Raw genomic sequence first — 15,284 nt, 5'->3', positions numbered from 1 at the left:
TTGTACTGCATATAATACCACACTGCTCAGTTTGTGCCTGGGTGCTTTATCCTTGGGATGGGCAAGCTTCTGCCTTAAGTGTATTTATTCCTGGGTGTAAATTTTGTGTGTTTGTGTGTATGGGAGTTTAATGGATACATTAAAAGTGTATATGTATACAGGTCAGGCCTAGAAAAGTCTTGAATAATGACATCAAAACCTAAGACCTTTTTTAAAAAGGCTTTAAAAAATATGCCTTTTAGAGCCCAGCAGTCTCCAACTCTGCATCTGTCATGTCAAAATGAAATACCTCGAATTCCTAGTGAGCATAGAGTTGTGGATTCTAAAACTGCATTTAAAGACAATGGATATGTACAGGTAATCCTCAACTTAGAACTGTAACTGAGCTGGGAATTATGGTTCTAAGTCATAGTAATTCTTACGTGGCTCATCAAGTGACTGGGTGGGTTTACAGCCATTTTTGCAGCAGTTGTTAAGTAACTATATCAGTTGTTCAGCAAAACAATGTGGCCGTTAAACAAATACTGCAGTAGTTAATCAATTCAATTAGAGTGCTTTTTGGTGGAAACTTGAAGTATAGGTAGTCCTTGACTTATGACCACAATTGAGCCCCCAAATTTTGTTACTATGCGAAGCAGTTCTTTAGTGAGGTTTACTCCATTTTATACCTTTCTTGTCATACTTGTTAAATGAATCACTGCAGTTAAGTACATGGTTGTTAAATGAATCTGGCTTCCCTATTGACTTTGCTTGTGGTACTGTCACAAAAGGGGATCACACATGATCCTGGGACACAGCAGGAGTCGTAAATATGAACTAGTTGCCCAGCATCCGAATTTTGATCAAGTGACCGTGCAACCGTATTAAGTGTGGAAAGGGTCATAAGCCACTTTTTCCAGTGCCATTGTAACTTTGAACAGTCACTAAACGAATGGTTGTAAGTTGAGGACTATCTGTAAATGCTAGACATTCACAAAAAAATCCCCAAAGTCATGGCCAGGCAACTGGGATATTGCAAATGGTTGTAAAAGGGAACCAGGTGCCAAGAGTCCCAAATTTGATCACATGACTGTGGGGGAGGGGAGTGCAGCTGTTTTAACTTTGGGACTCTGTTGTGAGTACCTTTTGTGGGGGGAGGGATGTGTCCATCCTCATTAAGCAACTGGCCATTAAGTGAGAAATGCCTATGTTTTCATGGATGTTTTTAGAATTCGTAAAATTCTACTCAGAGGAATCAGTGAAGAATTTAAACTGATGGCAGAGAGAGACGCTTTAATTATTGAAAAAGAAGTGAATTAGATGGACTTTTAACAACGCAAGATATGACTTGGTTACTTACATTTATATCAAACCTGGAGAAGGCCATAATAGTTTAATTTAGGCATTTAACCAGGAGATATGCTTATTACCTGCTGATCATTTTGCTTGGCTTTTCAAACAGGTATGAAACAGCCCCAGTGGCCGTAAATCACTCTCTTTCCTCCAGCCACTCGGACCAAAGCGAAACAAACGAAAAATCAGCAGACCCAAATGTGAAAAGGGGTAAACCTGTCGTCCGTCCGGAAGAAATTCCTCCTGTGCCGGAAAACAGATTTCTGCTTAGAAGAGATGCGCCCATAATAAATGCAGAGCCAGATTTGTATGCATTGCACTTATTTTTAATTCTTTGTGTCTTGATCTGAACCTAAGCGGATTTGAATGAAATGTACCTATTTATACAGGTAGTCCTCTGAGTTACAAATGTAACAAAGGTTGCCAATTACATTTGTAACCTGAGGATTTGTTGAAGTGAACGTGAATACTTCCGGCTTTTACCCACGCATTTGCTAATCGAATTAAGTGCACATGAGGTGTCTCAGGGTGGGGAAGATTATGGGGGGAGCAGCTAGCGATGGGACAGGCCACCTGCTTCAGACCACCCAAGACAGTTTGCAAAGTCTTTTACCATGGATCTGATACAGGCCTCAGTTCACAGAGAACACAGGCCTGCCTAAAGTACTGTACTGTTAGTGTGAAATCAGTAGCCCAAGATCTCATGCTACTTATCTCGCATGATCTTGCACTACTTTAGGTCTCTGTTCTCTGCGAATGCACCGAAGCAGGCAAAGGAACCGACGGCTCACTAGATTGTCTCAAGTAAGTCATTCTCCCTAGGCCCAGTGCCTGTGGAGACCTGGCCCATGGGGCGGATGGCAGGACAAATGTGTTGTAAATACTTGGGGGAGATATGTCATAACTTTGAAAGTTCACAAAGTGAACTATCATAACCCAAGGATTACCTGTATTTCAGATATTAACCAAAAAGATTATATACCATATTTTTTGGAGTATAAGACACACCTTTTTTCCTCAAAAAAGAGGCTGAAAATCTGGGTGCGTCTTATACACCGAATGCAGCATTTTTGGCCTCCCAAAGCCCAGCCCCTTCACCAAAATGGCCATGCATATACTTATGGAGGCTTTCAGAGAGCTCCTAGGGGCTGGGGAGGGCAGAAATGAGCAAAACACGGGCCATGTTATGCCCCTCCCCCCAGCCCCCAGCAGCACTCTATAAGCCTCCATAAGGCTATGCATACAATATTTTTGACAAAAAAACGGGCCGGTTTTCATGGAAAATTTGCTCATTTTTGGCCCCCCCCTCCCCAGGAGCACTCTGCAAGTCTCCCCCAAGGCTATTTATGCCTTTGCGGGGGGGGGGGGGGGACAGGCCCGTTTTCGTGAAAAATGGGCCATTTTGGGAGGTTTGCAGAGTGCAAAAACTTTTTCCCCTTTTGGAAAGCTTTTTAACTGATTGATGAGAATTACATTGATCAAGTGCTGTTCCAGCAGAAACACCTACCTATCTACTGTATTTCTCTCTCTCTCTCTCTCTCTCTCTCTCTCTCTCTCTCTCTCTCCCTATTTCTCTATCTTTATCCCTCTACCTACCTACCCACTCACTCTCTCTCCCTACCTACGTATTGTATTTCTCTCTCTTTCTTTCCCTCTATCCCTCTATCTACCTACCTACTTTTTAAAAAATTTGCCTCCTCCTTCCCTCCCCCCTCTCTCTACCTACTCTCTCTCTCTCCCTACCTATCTACTGTATTTCTCTCTCTGTTTCTATTTCTCTCTCTCTATCCCTCTACCTACCTATCTACAGTCACTCTCTTCCTACTTACCTACTGTATTTCTCTATCTCTCTGTCTCTCTTTATTTCTCTCTCTGTATCCCTTTATCTACCTACCTACCTAACTACTCTCTCTCTCTCTCCCTATCTACCTACTGTATTTCTCTCTCTTTCTCTCCTTCTCTATCCCTCTATCTACCTACCTACGTTTTTTAAATTTGCCTCTTCAAAACCTTGGTGCGTCTTATACTCTGAAAAATACTGTATTTTAGGAGCTGAAATATTTCTTACTGGGAGGGAAGTTGTATCTACCTATGCCTCTTAGCTTCAGTACAGATACTGCTCAACCTACAATCACATTTGAACCCAAAATTTCTGTTACTAAGCAAAGCAGTTGTTAAGTGAATTTTGGCCTATTTTATGACCTTTTTTTTAATTGAGTCACCACAGCTGTTAAGTTAGTAACACAGTTGTTATGTGAATTAAGCTTCCCCATTAACTTTGCTTGTCAAAAAGACCCAAAAGGGATCATATGACCCCAGGATATTGCAACCGCCACAAATACATGACTGTTGCCAAGCATCCAAATTTTGATCACATGACCATGGGAATGCTGCAGTGGTCGTAGGTGTGAAAAATAGACATGTCACTTTTCAATGCCTTTGTAACTTTGAACGGTCACTAAATGAATGGTTGAAAGTGGAGGACTACTGCAGTAGTTTCCACTAAATCAGTGAAGACAAGGCCATCTTTTATTTCCAGCTCTGTTTGAACAATGGCCTGTTTGAAATTTTATAAACTCTAATGCTCTCAAGAACTGACTGTGGTTGAAATATATAAAACAATGAGAAAGAAATGTCGTAGTTTCTTCTCAGTTCCTGGAGATTAATTCACAATATCAGTTGTGGGAACTGTGGGGTTCTCTGAACTTGGTGGTCTTTTCGCAGTCGTTTTGTGACCCGACTAGATAATATCATCAGTGCTAGATGGGAGTGGGATTTGAACATCTAGCATTAATGGCATTACCTAGTTGGGTCATGAAATGTCTGCCAAAAAAAGAAACTCTTGAGAGATAACCAAGGACCTCATAGTCGTCATGTTACACTGCTGTTGCAAAAGCTATGTTGGTGTAAAGCCGTTTATAGCATTGGGTCCAGGTTATCCCAGAAATTGTCTCACTCTGATGGAATTGGCCCACCTGATTTGTTCTAGCAGAAGGGATGTGCTATGCGTGAGAGAGAGAAACAGACAGACAGATAAAGAGATGATAGAGTGGGAAGATAGAATAGATGGATGGATAGGATAGGATATATAGATGATAGATAATAGGCAGATAGATGCCCTGTTTCCCTGAAAATAAGACCTCTCTGGATAATAAGCCCAATTGGGCTTTTGAATACATACGCTAAAATAAGCCCTTCCCAAAAATATTGCAACACAGCAGCAGGCATGAGGTGACCACACTCGCCGTCTCCAGCACCTCAAAAATAATAAGACCTCCCCGAAAATAAGGCCAAGCATTTATTTTGGGGGTCATAAGAAAATAAGACCCTGTCTTATTTTCAGGGAAACACGGATAGATAGATGATAGATAGACAGATAGATGATAGATAGATGATAGATAGATAGATAGATAGATAGATAGATAGATGATAGATAGATAGATAGATAGATAGATAGATAGATTAGATTAGATTGATAGATAGATAGATTGATCGATTGATTGATTTTAACATTTAATGGTTTATCTTGTCTTTATTCAGTTACGTGCCACATGGAATCATCTCCTGGTGAGATGAATAGTGTCCAAAATAAATAAATAAATAAAAGGTTGCCTGCAGAAGAGTCCCATGTGGGACTGGGCTAACAACAAAGATAAGCAGTTAGTTGCATGACTGTTGACCACACTTGCTTATTTTGGGCCATATTTTGATTACAAGGAACTAGCTCATAACTCCCCAGCTCATTTTTCCTAATACTTATTTTCTTCTGAATATTTAAGGAATATTGACCCAGGAGCCGTTTCCAGTGACCAGAAGCCTTCGGTGTCAAAATCTGGAAGAAAAATCAGAGGGAGAGGCACAATAGTATGTTATTGTTGTTGTTTTAAAAAAATCAAATTTACATTTTGAGAATTTCATTTTTAAACGCACTAAATGCTTGATTGCCTTCTGGTGCTTTGGAGAATAGTTTGACTCCTCCTTGTTTACCGCAGCCCCTCAAATAATGGGCACACCTGCCCACACCAATTCAATCCTCTCCACCCACCTGTGAATGTGTGTGCGACCTCGCCCCCTGCGCATCCGCACACGACCCCTCCCCAGGTTGTGGAGGCTTTCCTGAAGCCTGGGAAGGGTGAAAACTGCTTCCCACAGCCCCCTGGAGGCCTTCCGGAAGCTGGAAACGGATTGTTTCTGAATTTATGGTTGGCCCGTTGGGGCCGTTTTTGCCCTTCCCAGGCATCAGAAAAGCCTCCAGAGGCTGGGGAGGGCAAAAAATGGCCCCAATGGGCCAACTGGAAGTTTGGAAACGATCCACTTCCAGAGGGCCTAAGAAGGGGCTTGGGGAGGCCATTTTCACCTTCTCCGGGCTTCAGGAAAGCCTCTGGTTGCTGGAGAGGGTTAAAAACAGGCCTAACAGGCCAACCGGAAATTCATTCCCGAACTTTTGGTTGCTTGTTGGGGCCGCTTTTTGTCCTCTCCAGCCTCCAGAGGCTTTCCTGAAGCTTGGGGACGGTGAAAACTGCCTCCCCCAGCCCCCCGGAAGGCTGAAAATCTGGGTGTGCTGGAGCAGATGGCTGGTGTGCCATCAAATATGGCTCCGTGTGGCACCTGTGGCATATATGCCATAGGTTCACCATGACGGCTCTAATCCTTCTTTTCATTAAACAAGACATGCCCACAATTCCTGCAACCGTTCGTGATAAGTTTTAGCCTCCAGATCTCTAATTATCTTTGCCGCACTCCTTTGTACTCTTTTTTGAGTTGTAGCAATCAAAATGATTCAATATTCCAAGTATGGTCTTGCCTTATAAAACGGTATTAACACTTCATGTGATCTTGATTCTATTCTGTTAATGCAGCCTAGGATTGCGTTGGATTTTTATTTTTATTTTTTTGGCTGCACTCTGCTGGCTCATGTTGAAGTGATTGTCCACTAGGCTCCACAGTTAGTGCTATCGAGTTAGGTTTCACCTAGTCTGTAGACTTGATGAGACTTGTTATCCTATTGCATTTCACCCCCCTAGAGATACCATACTCCGCCTCACTCTCGCTCGTGCACAGAATCGGATGACAATGGAAGTAGCGAAACACCGCCCCACTGGAAAGAGGAAATGCAGAGATGGAGAGCTTATAGGGCCCCCAGTGGAGAAAAGTGGAGTAAAGGAGATAAGTAAGACAATTTCGTCTTCCTGAAATGTCATGTTTTGGGAGAACAATGTGTTTTAGATGTGAGAGTTTGGAAGGGAAAACATGTTTGCAACTTTTGGCTTGTGCAAGACAATAATCTTAGGACTAATTTGTAAAGCAGAGCTAAAAGTAAAGGGACGTCTGACTCTCCATTTCTTAACTGAGGGAGCCAGTGTATCCTGAAGGTATTTCTGAGTTCATGTGGCCAGCACGATTATAGGCCAAGATGGAAAGAACATTGTTAGCTTCCAACCAAAGCGGTACCTATTTATCTACTCGCATTTCCATGCTTTTGGACTGCTATGTGGGCAGGAGCCTGGGGCAAGCAAAGGTTGGGAGGCCAGCCTGTCATATGGCACTTGGGTCTAGAACCTGGGCTGTCACCTTTCCAGCTGACGAGTTTCAGCATCTTTAACTGCTGAGCTGTGACGCTCCATAAAGCAGAGTTACTACTTGTGCAGGCCTAAACCTACTCAAGTACAACACTGGTGCCCTGGGACGCCAGCGGAGTCGCTTCTGGATTATTACAGGTGCAGACGCATGCAAAAAAAAATTGATATTGCATTAGCATTGCACTATACGGTAGAATTCAATATAGTCACTGTTCTGGGATAGAAGCTGTTTTTCAGCCTGTTTGCCCTTGTTTTTATTGTTCCGTACCATCTGCCAGATGGTAATAGTTGGGGGGGAAGGGTGCCCAGGATGAGATGAATCTTTAAGAATGTTTTGAACTTTCTTAAGGCAGCGGGAGCCATAAAGCTCTCCCAAAGAGGGGAGAGGGCAACCGATGATCCTCTGGGCAATGACATTGACCCTCTGGAGTCCTATCTGCCGTTGTGCAATTGGCAAACCATACAGAGGGGCAGTAAGTTAAAATACTCTTTGTGGTGCAGCGGTAGCTGATCACCAGCAGTTTTTCATTCAGTTGTTTCCTGAGAAGTCTCAGGTAGTATCATCTCTGCTGAGCCCTTTTGACCAGGACTGCAATGGGAGGGCCCCAATACTAAACCCAAACTCGCACATCAGGTGGCTAAAATATCTTCACATGGTTGTACAACTGTGCCAAACTTTTAATTAGATACGTTGGTTTCCTGTTAACTCCCCCATCCCCGGGCCTTCCTCCATGTGTCAAAAACTATTTTAGCGTATCCTTTTTATTTTTCCAAAAGCTGATCAAAGACCAAAACAAAGATACTTTGATTCTCCTCCCCCCCCTTTTTAGGCTGAGCGACCCAGGACGGTGGGATGAAAGAAGTCTGTCCCCTCGTTCTCGTTCCTGGTCCCACAATGGCTTTTCAGACCTCAGCACTGCTCCACATGTCAGCCACCATAAAAAACATCGGAAAGAGAAAAAAGCCAAGCACAAGAAGAAGGCCAAAAAGCAGAAACACTTAAAGAAGCACAAGCAAACGAAAAAGAAACGGTCTCCCTCCACCGAGGTAGACTCTTCCCCTTCTTCTACCAGGAGGGCAAAATCATTGTGTGACCGGGAAAGAGCGTCGCGTTCTTCCTCACTGACCTCTAAAGACGATTCTTCTAGAAGGGGCTGGTCCAAATCCGAGCGAGACAAGCAGAACTCGGCCTCTTTCTCCAGCAGAGATTCTCGCTCGTATCGGTCCCGATCTCGGTCCAGGTCTTATTCCCGAAGTTCTCGATCAAGAAACACTCAGATGTCCTCACATTCAAGGAGCAGGTCAAGATCCAGTTCCGCCTCGAAGCCGGTGAAAACGGTCCCCAGCTCTCCCAAAAACACGGCGGCTTCTTTGAAGGAGTGTAAGCTGGTCTCCATTGAACCAGCACGGACAGCGTTACCCCAAAATGATAAAGTCGCTATTCAGCCTGTGGTTGCCGAAAGCCTCCCAGTTATCCCACTGAGCGATAGTCCTCCGCCTTCCAGGTGGAAACCAGGGCAAAAACCATGGAAACCATCTTACGAGCGCCTTCAGGAAATGAAAGCCAAGACTACTCACCTGCCACCTGCCCAGGCGAATTACGGCTTAATCGGCATGCAAGATCCCGGGTCCTCCTCTTCCTATCCTAAGCAGCAGAAGAGCTCGGAGAGCGATCGGAGCCGTTACTCCAAAATCCAGAGCAACAGAAGCTCAGGCAGCTGGTGGAAATCTAGAAGCAGAATTTCCCGGAGTCGGTCCTCCTCCAAGTCCTCCTCCAGGTCAAGAAGCCCGTCCAGTTTGAGATCCCGATCCACCATGAGATCTCGCTCAGGGAATCCGTTCCCCAGCGAACAGTCGTGCTACAGTGGGTCCTCTTCTTATTTTTCCCTCAGCGATGATGACCAACAGAAAACCCGGACAAAGTTGGGATCCCGCACCAGGAATTCCGAGCTGTCCAAGAAAAGGCAAAGCAGTTCGGAAAGCACTCTCCCCTATGTGAAAGGCGTGAACTCGAAGCCTAGAAGTGCAAGCAGATCCTCCATCGATTCCTCGACTGAAAGTGAAAAACTGACTCCATCCCAGGCCGTAGAAGAAAAAGGACAATTAAGGTCTGAAAAAGCGACCCGGAAGCAAAACAAAAGGAATTCAGGTTGTAATCAGCGTGAAGAGAAATCTCGGCCTGGGCAGGACAGCAACCGTTCCAAGCCAAAGGTTTCAAAAGACAAATGTGAGACTCTTAGAAGTGGCCACAAAGCCAAAACGAGAAACTACACCAGCGATGAGTGCTTCTCCGAAACAATTTCCTCAACAGAAGCAACACAAAACGACAAAGAAAACTCAAGACTCTTGTCTGCAAAAGAGGAAGGCGAGGCCTCATCGGACTCTGATACGGATCCCTCCCCACCCGCCAAACGCAAGTGCAAATCTGCCCCTGCCCCAGATACGTCAAAAGGGAACAAACACCCTTCTTCCTCTTCAGAAACCGAGACCTCCGATTCTGATACAGACTCCCTGGACAAATCCTGGAAGCCGAAGCGAAGCTCCAAAAAATCCTTCCGAAAAGTCCACGCCAAAAAGGCGAAAGAAAAATCCAAAAGTAAAAAGGAGAAGAAACACAAAGCTGAAAAACGAAAGGAGACATTTCACTGGCAGCCTCCTTTAGAATTTGGAGAAGAGGAAGAGGAGGAGGAGGAGGGCGGGGAGGAAGTCAGAAAATCTGGAATAAAAGAGGTGCAAGAGAAACATGCCAAAAAGCAAGCCAAAGACAAAAATAAAGATCCGGATTCCAAAAGTGATAAAACGATGAAAGAACATTCGAAGGATGATCGCATGTCCCACAAAGAGCCCGTCCTCTCAAAGAGAGGAGCAGATCAGGCTGCATCCACCAGCCAACTGAATAAACGCAGTGAGGAAAGAGCTGTTTCTTCAACTCACCTTCCATATCCAGCTAAAAACACCATTGTTTCCAAGAGTCCCACTGCAGCTCAGAAGGGTAATGGAAACGAGCAGGCTGCCAGAGTGATAGACGATATGGAGATTTGCACCCCGGACCGTGATTCGTCTGTAAAATTGGATCTGCAACTTTCTCCAGTAAGCCTGAAGTTAAATTTCCAAGAGGTTAAAGCTGGCACAAGCTCCCAGGCGTCAATTAGCACCGCAGCCCAGAGTGTAAGTCAAGCCGTTGATCCTAAACGACTGGCCGGCCTCCCAGAAGGCAGACAGGAGCGAGACAGGGAAAGACCGAAAGCTGCCACCAGCGTTGAAACTGTGCTGAGAGGGGACGTTTCCGAAAACGCATCAAGCAGTCTTGGGGACAACAAGTGGAAACCGTTACAGGGCGCTGGGAATCTGCAGCTCGCAGGGCCCTCCAGCAATTCCTTTGAAATGAAAAATGTGGCTTCTGGCTCCTCCGATCCCAAACCGCCAGGTTTAAGGATCGAGATTAAAAGTAAAAACAAGATTAGGCCAGGCTCCCTGTTTGATGAAGTCAGAAAGACGGCGCGCCTGAATCGGAGACCCCGGAACCACGAGAGCTCGAGTGAAGAAGATACTCTGACGCGAGAGGACAGTGAGTCCAGAAGTCGGAGTCGTTCGCGCAGCAAATCGGATGTTAAATCCAGACATCGGACAAGATCGCTGTCTTACAGTCACTCACGAAGCCCGTCGAGGAGCTCCAAATACTCATATAGGTGAGTTCGTTCATTCATTCATTCATGTAATTCCTGCCTTGATTATTTTTATAAATAACTCAAGACAACGAACATAGCTAGCACAGTTTCCTCCTCCAATTTTCTCCACAACAACAAACCCCGTGAGGTGTGTGTTTGCCTGAGAGAATGTGGCAGGCCTAAGGCAACTTAATAGAACTAGAACTCACCATCTCCTGGTGATTGGGCCAAAATCTCCCACATGGCTTTCATGCCTAAGACAAGACTCGAATTCACTGTCTCTTGGTGATTAGCCCATGGCCACCCAGCCAGTTTTGTGTCTTAAAGTGGGACTAGAACTTGGGACTTGGTGATTGGCCCAAAGTTACCCATCTGGCTTTCATAACTAAAGCGAGCTGCAACTCACCATTTCCCAGTGACTGGCTCAAAATCTTCCAGACAGCTTTGGTGCCTAAGTCAGGACTAGAACCCACACTCTCTTGATGCTTGGCTTAAAGTCACCTAGTTGGCTTTCATGGCTAAGGCAGGACTGGAATTCACAGTCTGTTATAATGTATTTGTAAAGGTGGGGTGTCTTTTTTCAGATACATTCTCCCCCCCCCCCCCCCCCCCAATTTCTTTTAAATACACAGATCCCGGAGTTATTCGAGAAGCCCAAGCAGAGGGTGGCATAGTGACTGTTGCTCAAGAAGTCGAAGCAGCTCTTACGACAGTTGCAGAAGTTATAGGTAAGTTGCCTTTCAAAGGAAAAGGATGGGAGAAATTTATAGGAGCCATGATGACCAAAGTGGTTGGATTGCAGTATTGCAGGCAAATTCTGCCCACAGTCAGGAGTTCTGACTCCCTGACTGGCTCAAGGTTGATTCAGATTTCTGAGGTCGGTAAAATGAGGATCCAGTTTGTTTGGGGGCAAGATGCTGACATTTGTAAACTACTTAGAGAGGGCTTTAAAGAACTATAAAGCAGTATATATGTCAAGGTGATAATTTAAGAGCTGACCAGCTGATGCAATGAGAGGAATGAGTTATCAGGGTCTTTGGCTGTTATCCCTTTAAGATCCTGTGTAATAGTTCGTTGGGTTTCTTCCTTGCTGTAATTGCTGTTTGTTTAGATGCTGCTTGTAGCATGTGTATGTATAGTATTCCTACTATATATTCCAATTGTAGATAAAAGCCATTATTTGATACAAACCACTGTTGACTGTACTTGCTCCTGGACTGAAACACGCTCTGACAATATAAAATCTAAGTGCTATTATTAAGTGCTGTATTGGGAAGTTTAGAAAGGAGCACTGAATGACGCTGTAGTGAAATGCTTGTGTTTTGTGGACGGCGTGTGTGCAGTCATCAGGGGTTGAGGTGAACTGGGAAAGAATCGTTTAAGATTAGAGGGGGAATTTTTTTTAAAAAGAGGAAAATATAGCAGTGGCAAACAACTTCCAAATTACAGGTAGCCCATGACTTATAACTACAGTGGAGCCCGCCCATCACAGTTGTAAGTTACGCATGGTCGTAAGTATTGACAGTCCTAAAATCCATGTGATCATTTTGGTGGTGGTTGTTAAGCAAAAGCCGCAGTCATAAAGTGAACAAAACATAGTTGTTCAATAAACCAATAATTCGTTATCGGCTGCTTTTGTCAAAAACCGGAAGTAGGTGCCACTTTTTGGCAAAAAAAAAAAAAAAACTATTGTAAATTGTAGTCACATGACCGCTGAGCGTTGCAGGCCAGTTGCCACGTGATCGTGTGGGGTAGTACATTGGAACTTCAGAAACAGGTCATAAGCATCCTCAGGGAGGCCCGACATAACTTCGAATGGTCTGTAAGCAACCAGTCATAAGTGGATTGTATTGTAACCTGTATTGGCCCCAAACCTTCACAACTGTGTTCCCTAAAGAGGTACGTTTTTACCTGCAGCCTAGCTAACCTGCAGAGCCCCTCTCTCTATTTTAGGGACCAGTTTCCTGTCAGCAAGGGAAGAGTTTGAATTCTCGGACTTAAATACCTATATTTAAACGCTAGGAAAGTTGTCCATGCAAATAATTTTTAAATAATTTATGCCAACCTTCCTCCCTCCACACACCCCCTTGTTTTAATAGTCACACTTACAGTCGAAGCCTATCCAGAAGCAATTCTTACCCTCGCCGGAGTCGATCAAGGTATGTAAGACACATGAGGTCATTTTCATAAAACATCTTTGTGAAACAATCTGTAAAATGGGTACCCTGACCATTGCCTTATTAACAATTACAGGTAGTCTTTGACTTAACGACCACAATTGAGTCCAAAATTTCTTATTGCTAAGCGAGACGGTTGTGGAGTGAGTTTTACTACGTTCCTTTCCATTGCAGTTGTTAAACGAATCACTGCAGTTGTTAAGCAAGGAACACAATTCTTAAGTAAATCTGACTTCCCCCTTGACTTTTCTTGTCAGAATTCTGCAAAAGGGACAGCTGTAGTATAACCATGCCAGTTGCCAAGCATCCAAATTTTGATCTCATGACCATGGGAATGCTGCAACAGTCGTGTCACTTTTTTTTCAGTGCTGACATTCAAATGGTTGTAAATCAAGGACTATGTTGAAGGATTTTTTTTTTCTTTCAGGCATGCATGGAAAAATGGAGGAAAAATACAATTCTGCTTTAACAGATAATGGAGAGAGGGTATATTTATGCAAAGTCTAACATGCTTCTGAATCACATTTGAAGCTTGCACAAGCCCTCCCTTTACATTCCTTCCTAATTTTAATACCCTAGGAATAATACGCAAATATCTAGGAATAATACACTAGGATTCAGGTGTACAAGTAATCCTTGACTTACAACAATTCACCTAGTGACCAAAGTTAAAAATGACTTATGTCTGGTTGTCCCACTGCTGTCTATAGTCTTTATCTTGATCCACCAGATTTGTTCACATAAAGGCTTAAAGAGCCTTTGCTCTTGCTGGATTCTCTATTCCTCTTCCTGCCGGTGAGCTGTGTAGCCTTCCAGCTCAACAGCTGCATCCAGAAGGAGTGAATGAAGCCAAGTTTCTGTAATTAGCAAAACACAGCAGTTCTTGATGCATTTAGTCTTTGCAATATGTAGCCTTAATTCATCCATTTTATTAGTAAGAGATCTTGCACAAAAGCAGTTGGTACTTTCACACAATTCTTGTTTTAATTAGGAATGGTGGAAGTCACTGTAAATCAAATAATCTGTTGCTTCTGGTTCCTTCACAAAAGCAGATCCTACACCTATGACAGTTACTATAGCCGGAGTCGCAGCCGAAGCAGAAGAAGTGACAGTTACCACCGGTCTCGTAGCTACGACCGACGTTCCAGGTAAATTTTTCCTAGTAGCTTGACTGTCATTGGAAAGGCTGGCAGACATTGCACACAAACACCAGTGTTTGTTAAACGCTTTTGCTCGCGCGATCTCTGCTTTCTTTTAATGGAGGTCCCCAAAGGAGCTTTAACTTATCAGGTTAAAAATTAACATTTTTAAATTTTGTATCTCACCTTTATTATTTTACAAATAACTCAAGGCAGTGAACGTATCCAACATGCCTTCCTCCCTGACACTGAGTCACACTGTCAGCCAGATGTTTAAACTGGAACTGGCATTTTTGTCAACTGTCACAAGATTGTAAGCTGTGCCCAAGACAAGCTGCCTTTTGCAATTGACTGGTGGTGATTTTATCAATGCCAATGGGGCTCAAGGGATGCTCTGGTAATTATTATGCTAGGTCGCACAGGCATACCACCTCTCGAGTCCTTTTCAAGGACATACAGCAGGTTGTTGTTTGACGGTGTTAAAGATCTCGTCAAAGGATGTCAGCTGTTTCAACTAAAACTATTTTGAAATTAATTGATGGGGATGGTGTCAATGCTGATGGGAGTTGAAAGGATGTTCCAGTTGTTTGGGGTTGCAGCCAAGGAACCTATCACTATTGGGACAATCTTTGCTTTCCTTTGCTACAGTCGTTCTACTTCTATTTGCTGTGTTAAGTGGTATTGCCTGTCTATTTGAATTTGAAAATCTCCAAACACTTTAGCTTTTTTGTTTTCTGTCACACTGTATATTATGATGAACCACACAATCAGCCAGATGTTCAGGCTGGATTTGGCATTTTTGTCTACCTCTGGAGTCTTTCCCTCGGGACCTGGAATAGGCAGATGTGGCTGTTTGACGGGGTTAAAAGTCTCTTTGTAGGATGTCAGCTCTTCCAAGTCAAGGTGCCTTCTGCAATTGACTGGTGGGGATTTTGTCAATGCCGATGGGGTTCAAGGAACAACTAGCAACAAAATGAAAGCAAAAAAATGGAACATCACTATCTCAGACAGAAGTCTTGGGTACAAATCCTGAAAATTTGCTAGCCGAAGGAGGGATAATTGCACAGCCTTGTTTCATGACGCGATTGTACCAACCTAACAAGCCGTATTTGAGGAGGGGGTTCTGAAGAGACAAATGATAGAAGACACCCTCGAAAAATTTCCTTAGTTTTTATCTTTGGGTTGTAGAAAAGTCTCTACAGATAGTCCTTGATTTACGACCACAATTGAGCCCAACATTTCTATTCTTAAGTGAAACATTTCTTAAGTGAATTTTGCCCCATTTTGCAACCTTGTTTGCCACAGTCGTTAAGTGAATCACTGCAGTTGTTCAGTGAGTAGCACAGTTATTACGTGATTCCAGCTTCCCCCTTGACTTTGCTTGTCAGA

The 15,284-nt window shown here is 43.8% G+C and overlaps 1 protein-coding gene across 7 annotated transcripts in view; it reads left to right on the top strand.

Moving 5' to 3' along the window:
* NKTR (natural killer cell triggering receptor) overlaps window positions 1-15,284 on the top strand; it is a 47,504-nt gene that overhangs the window by 30,476 nt on the left and 1,744 nt on the right. For 4 of the 7 annotated variants that reach the window (XM_032237605.1, XM_032237609.1, XM_032237610.1 and 1 more), the window contains 7 exons: window positions 1,442-1,639; window positions 5,112-5,196; window positions 6,357-6,502; window positions 7,742-10,600; window positions 11,212-11,307; window positions 12,679-12,738; window positions 13,806-13,904. In XM_032237605.1, the coding sequence (XP_032093496.1) occupies window positions 1,442-1,639; window positions 5,112-5,196; window positions 6,357-6,502; window positions 7,742-10,600; window positions 11,212-11,307; window positions 12,679-12,738; window positions 13,806-13,904 (3,543 nt within the window). The remainder of the gene's footprint in view (window positions 1-1,441; window positions 1,640-5,111; window positions 5,197-6,356; window positions 6,503-7,741; window positions 10,601-11,211; window positions 11,308-12,678; window positions 12,739-13,805; window positions 13,905-15,284) is intronic. The other 3 variants (XM_032237606.1, XM_032237608.1, XM_032237607.1) reach the window with 3 other exon arrangements.

Source organism: Thamnophis elegans, chromosome Z (assembly GCF_009769535.1).
Source record: "Thamnophis elegans isolate rThaEle1 chromosome Z, rThaEle1.pri, whole genome shotgun sequence".
In the NCBI taxonomy this organism is placed as follows: Eukaryota; Metazoa; Chordata; class Lepidosauria; order Squamata; family Colubridae; genus Thamnophis; species Thamnophis elegans.
The sequence above is the reverse complement of the archived record's forward strand: the minus strand, read 5'-3'. Positions and strand labels throughout refer to the sequence as shown.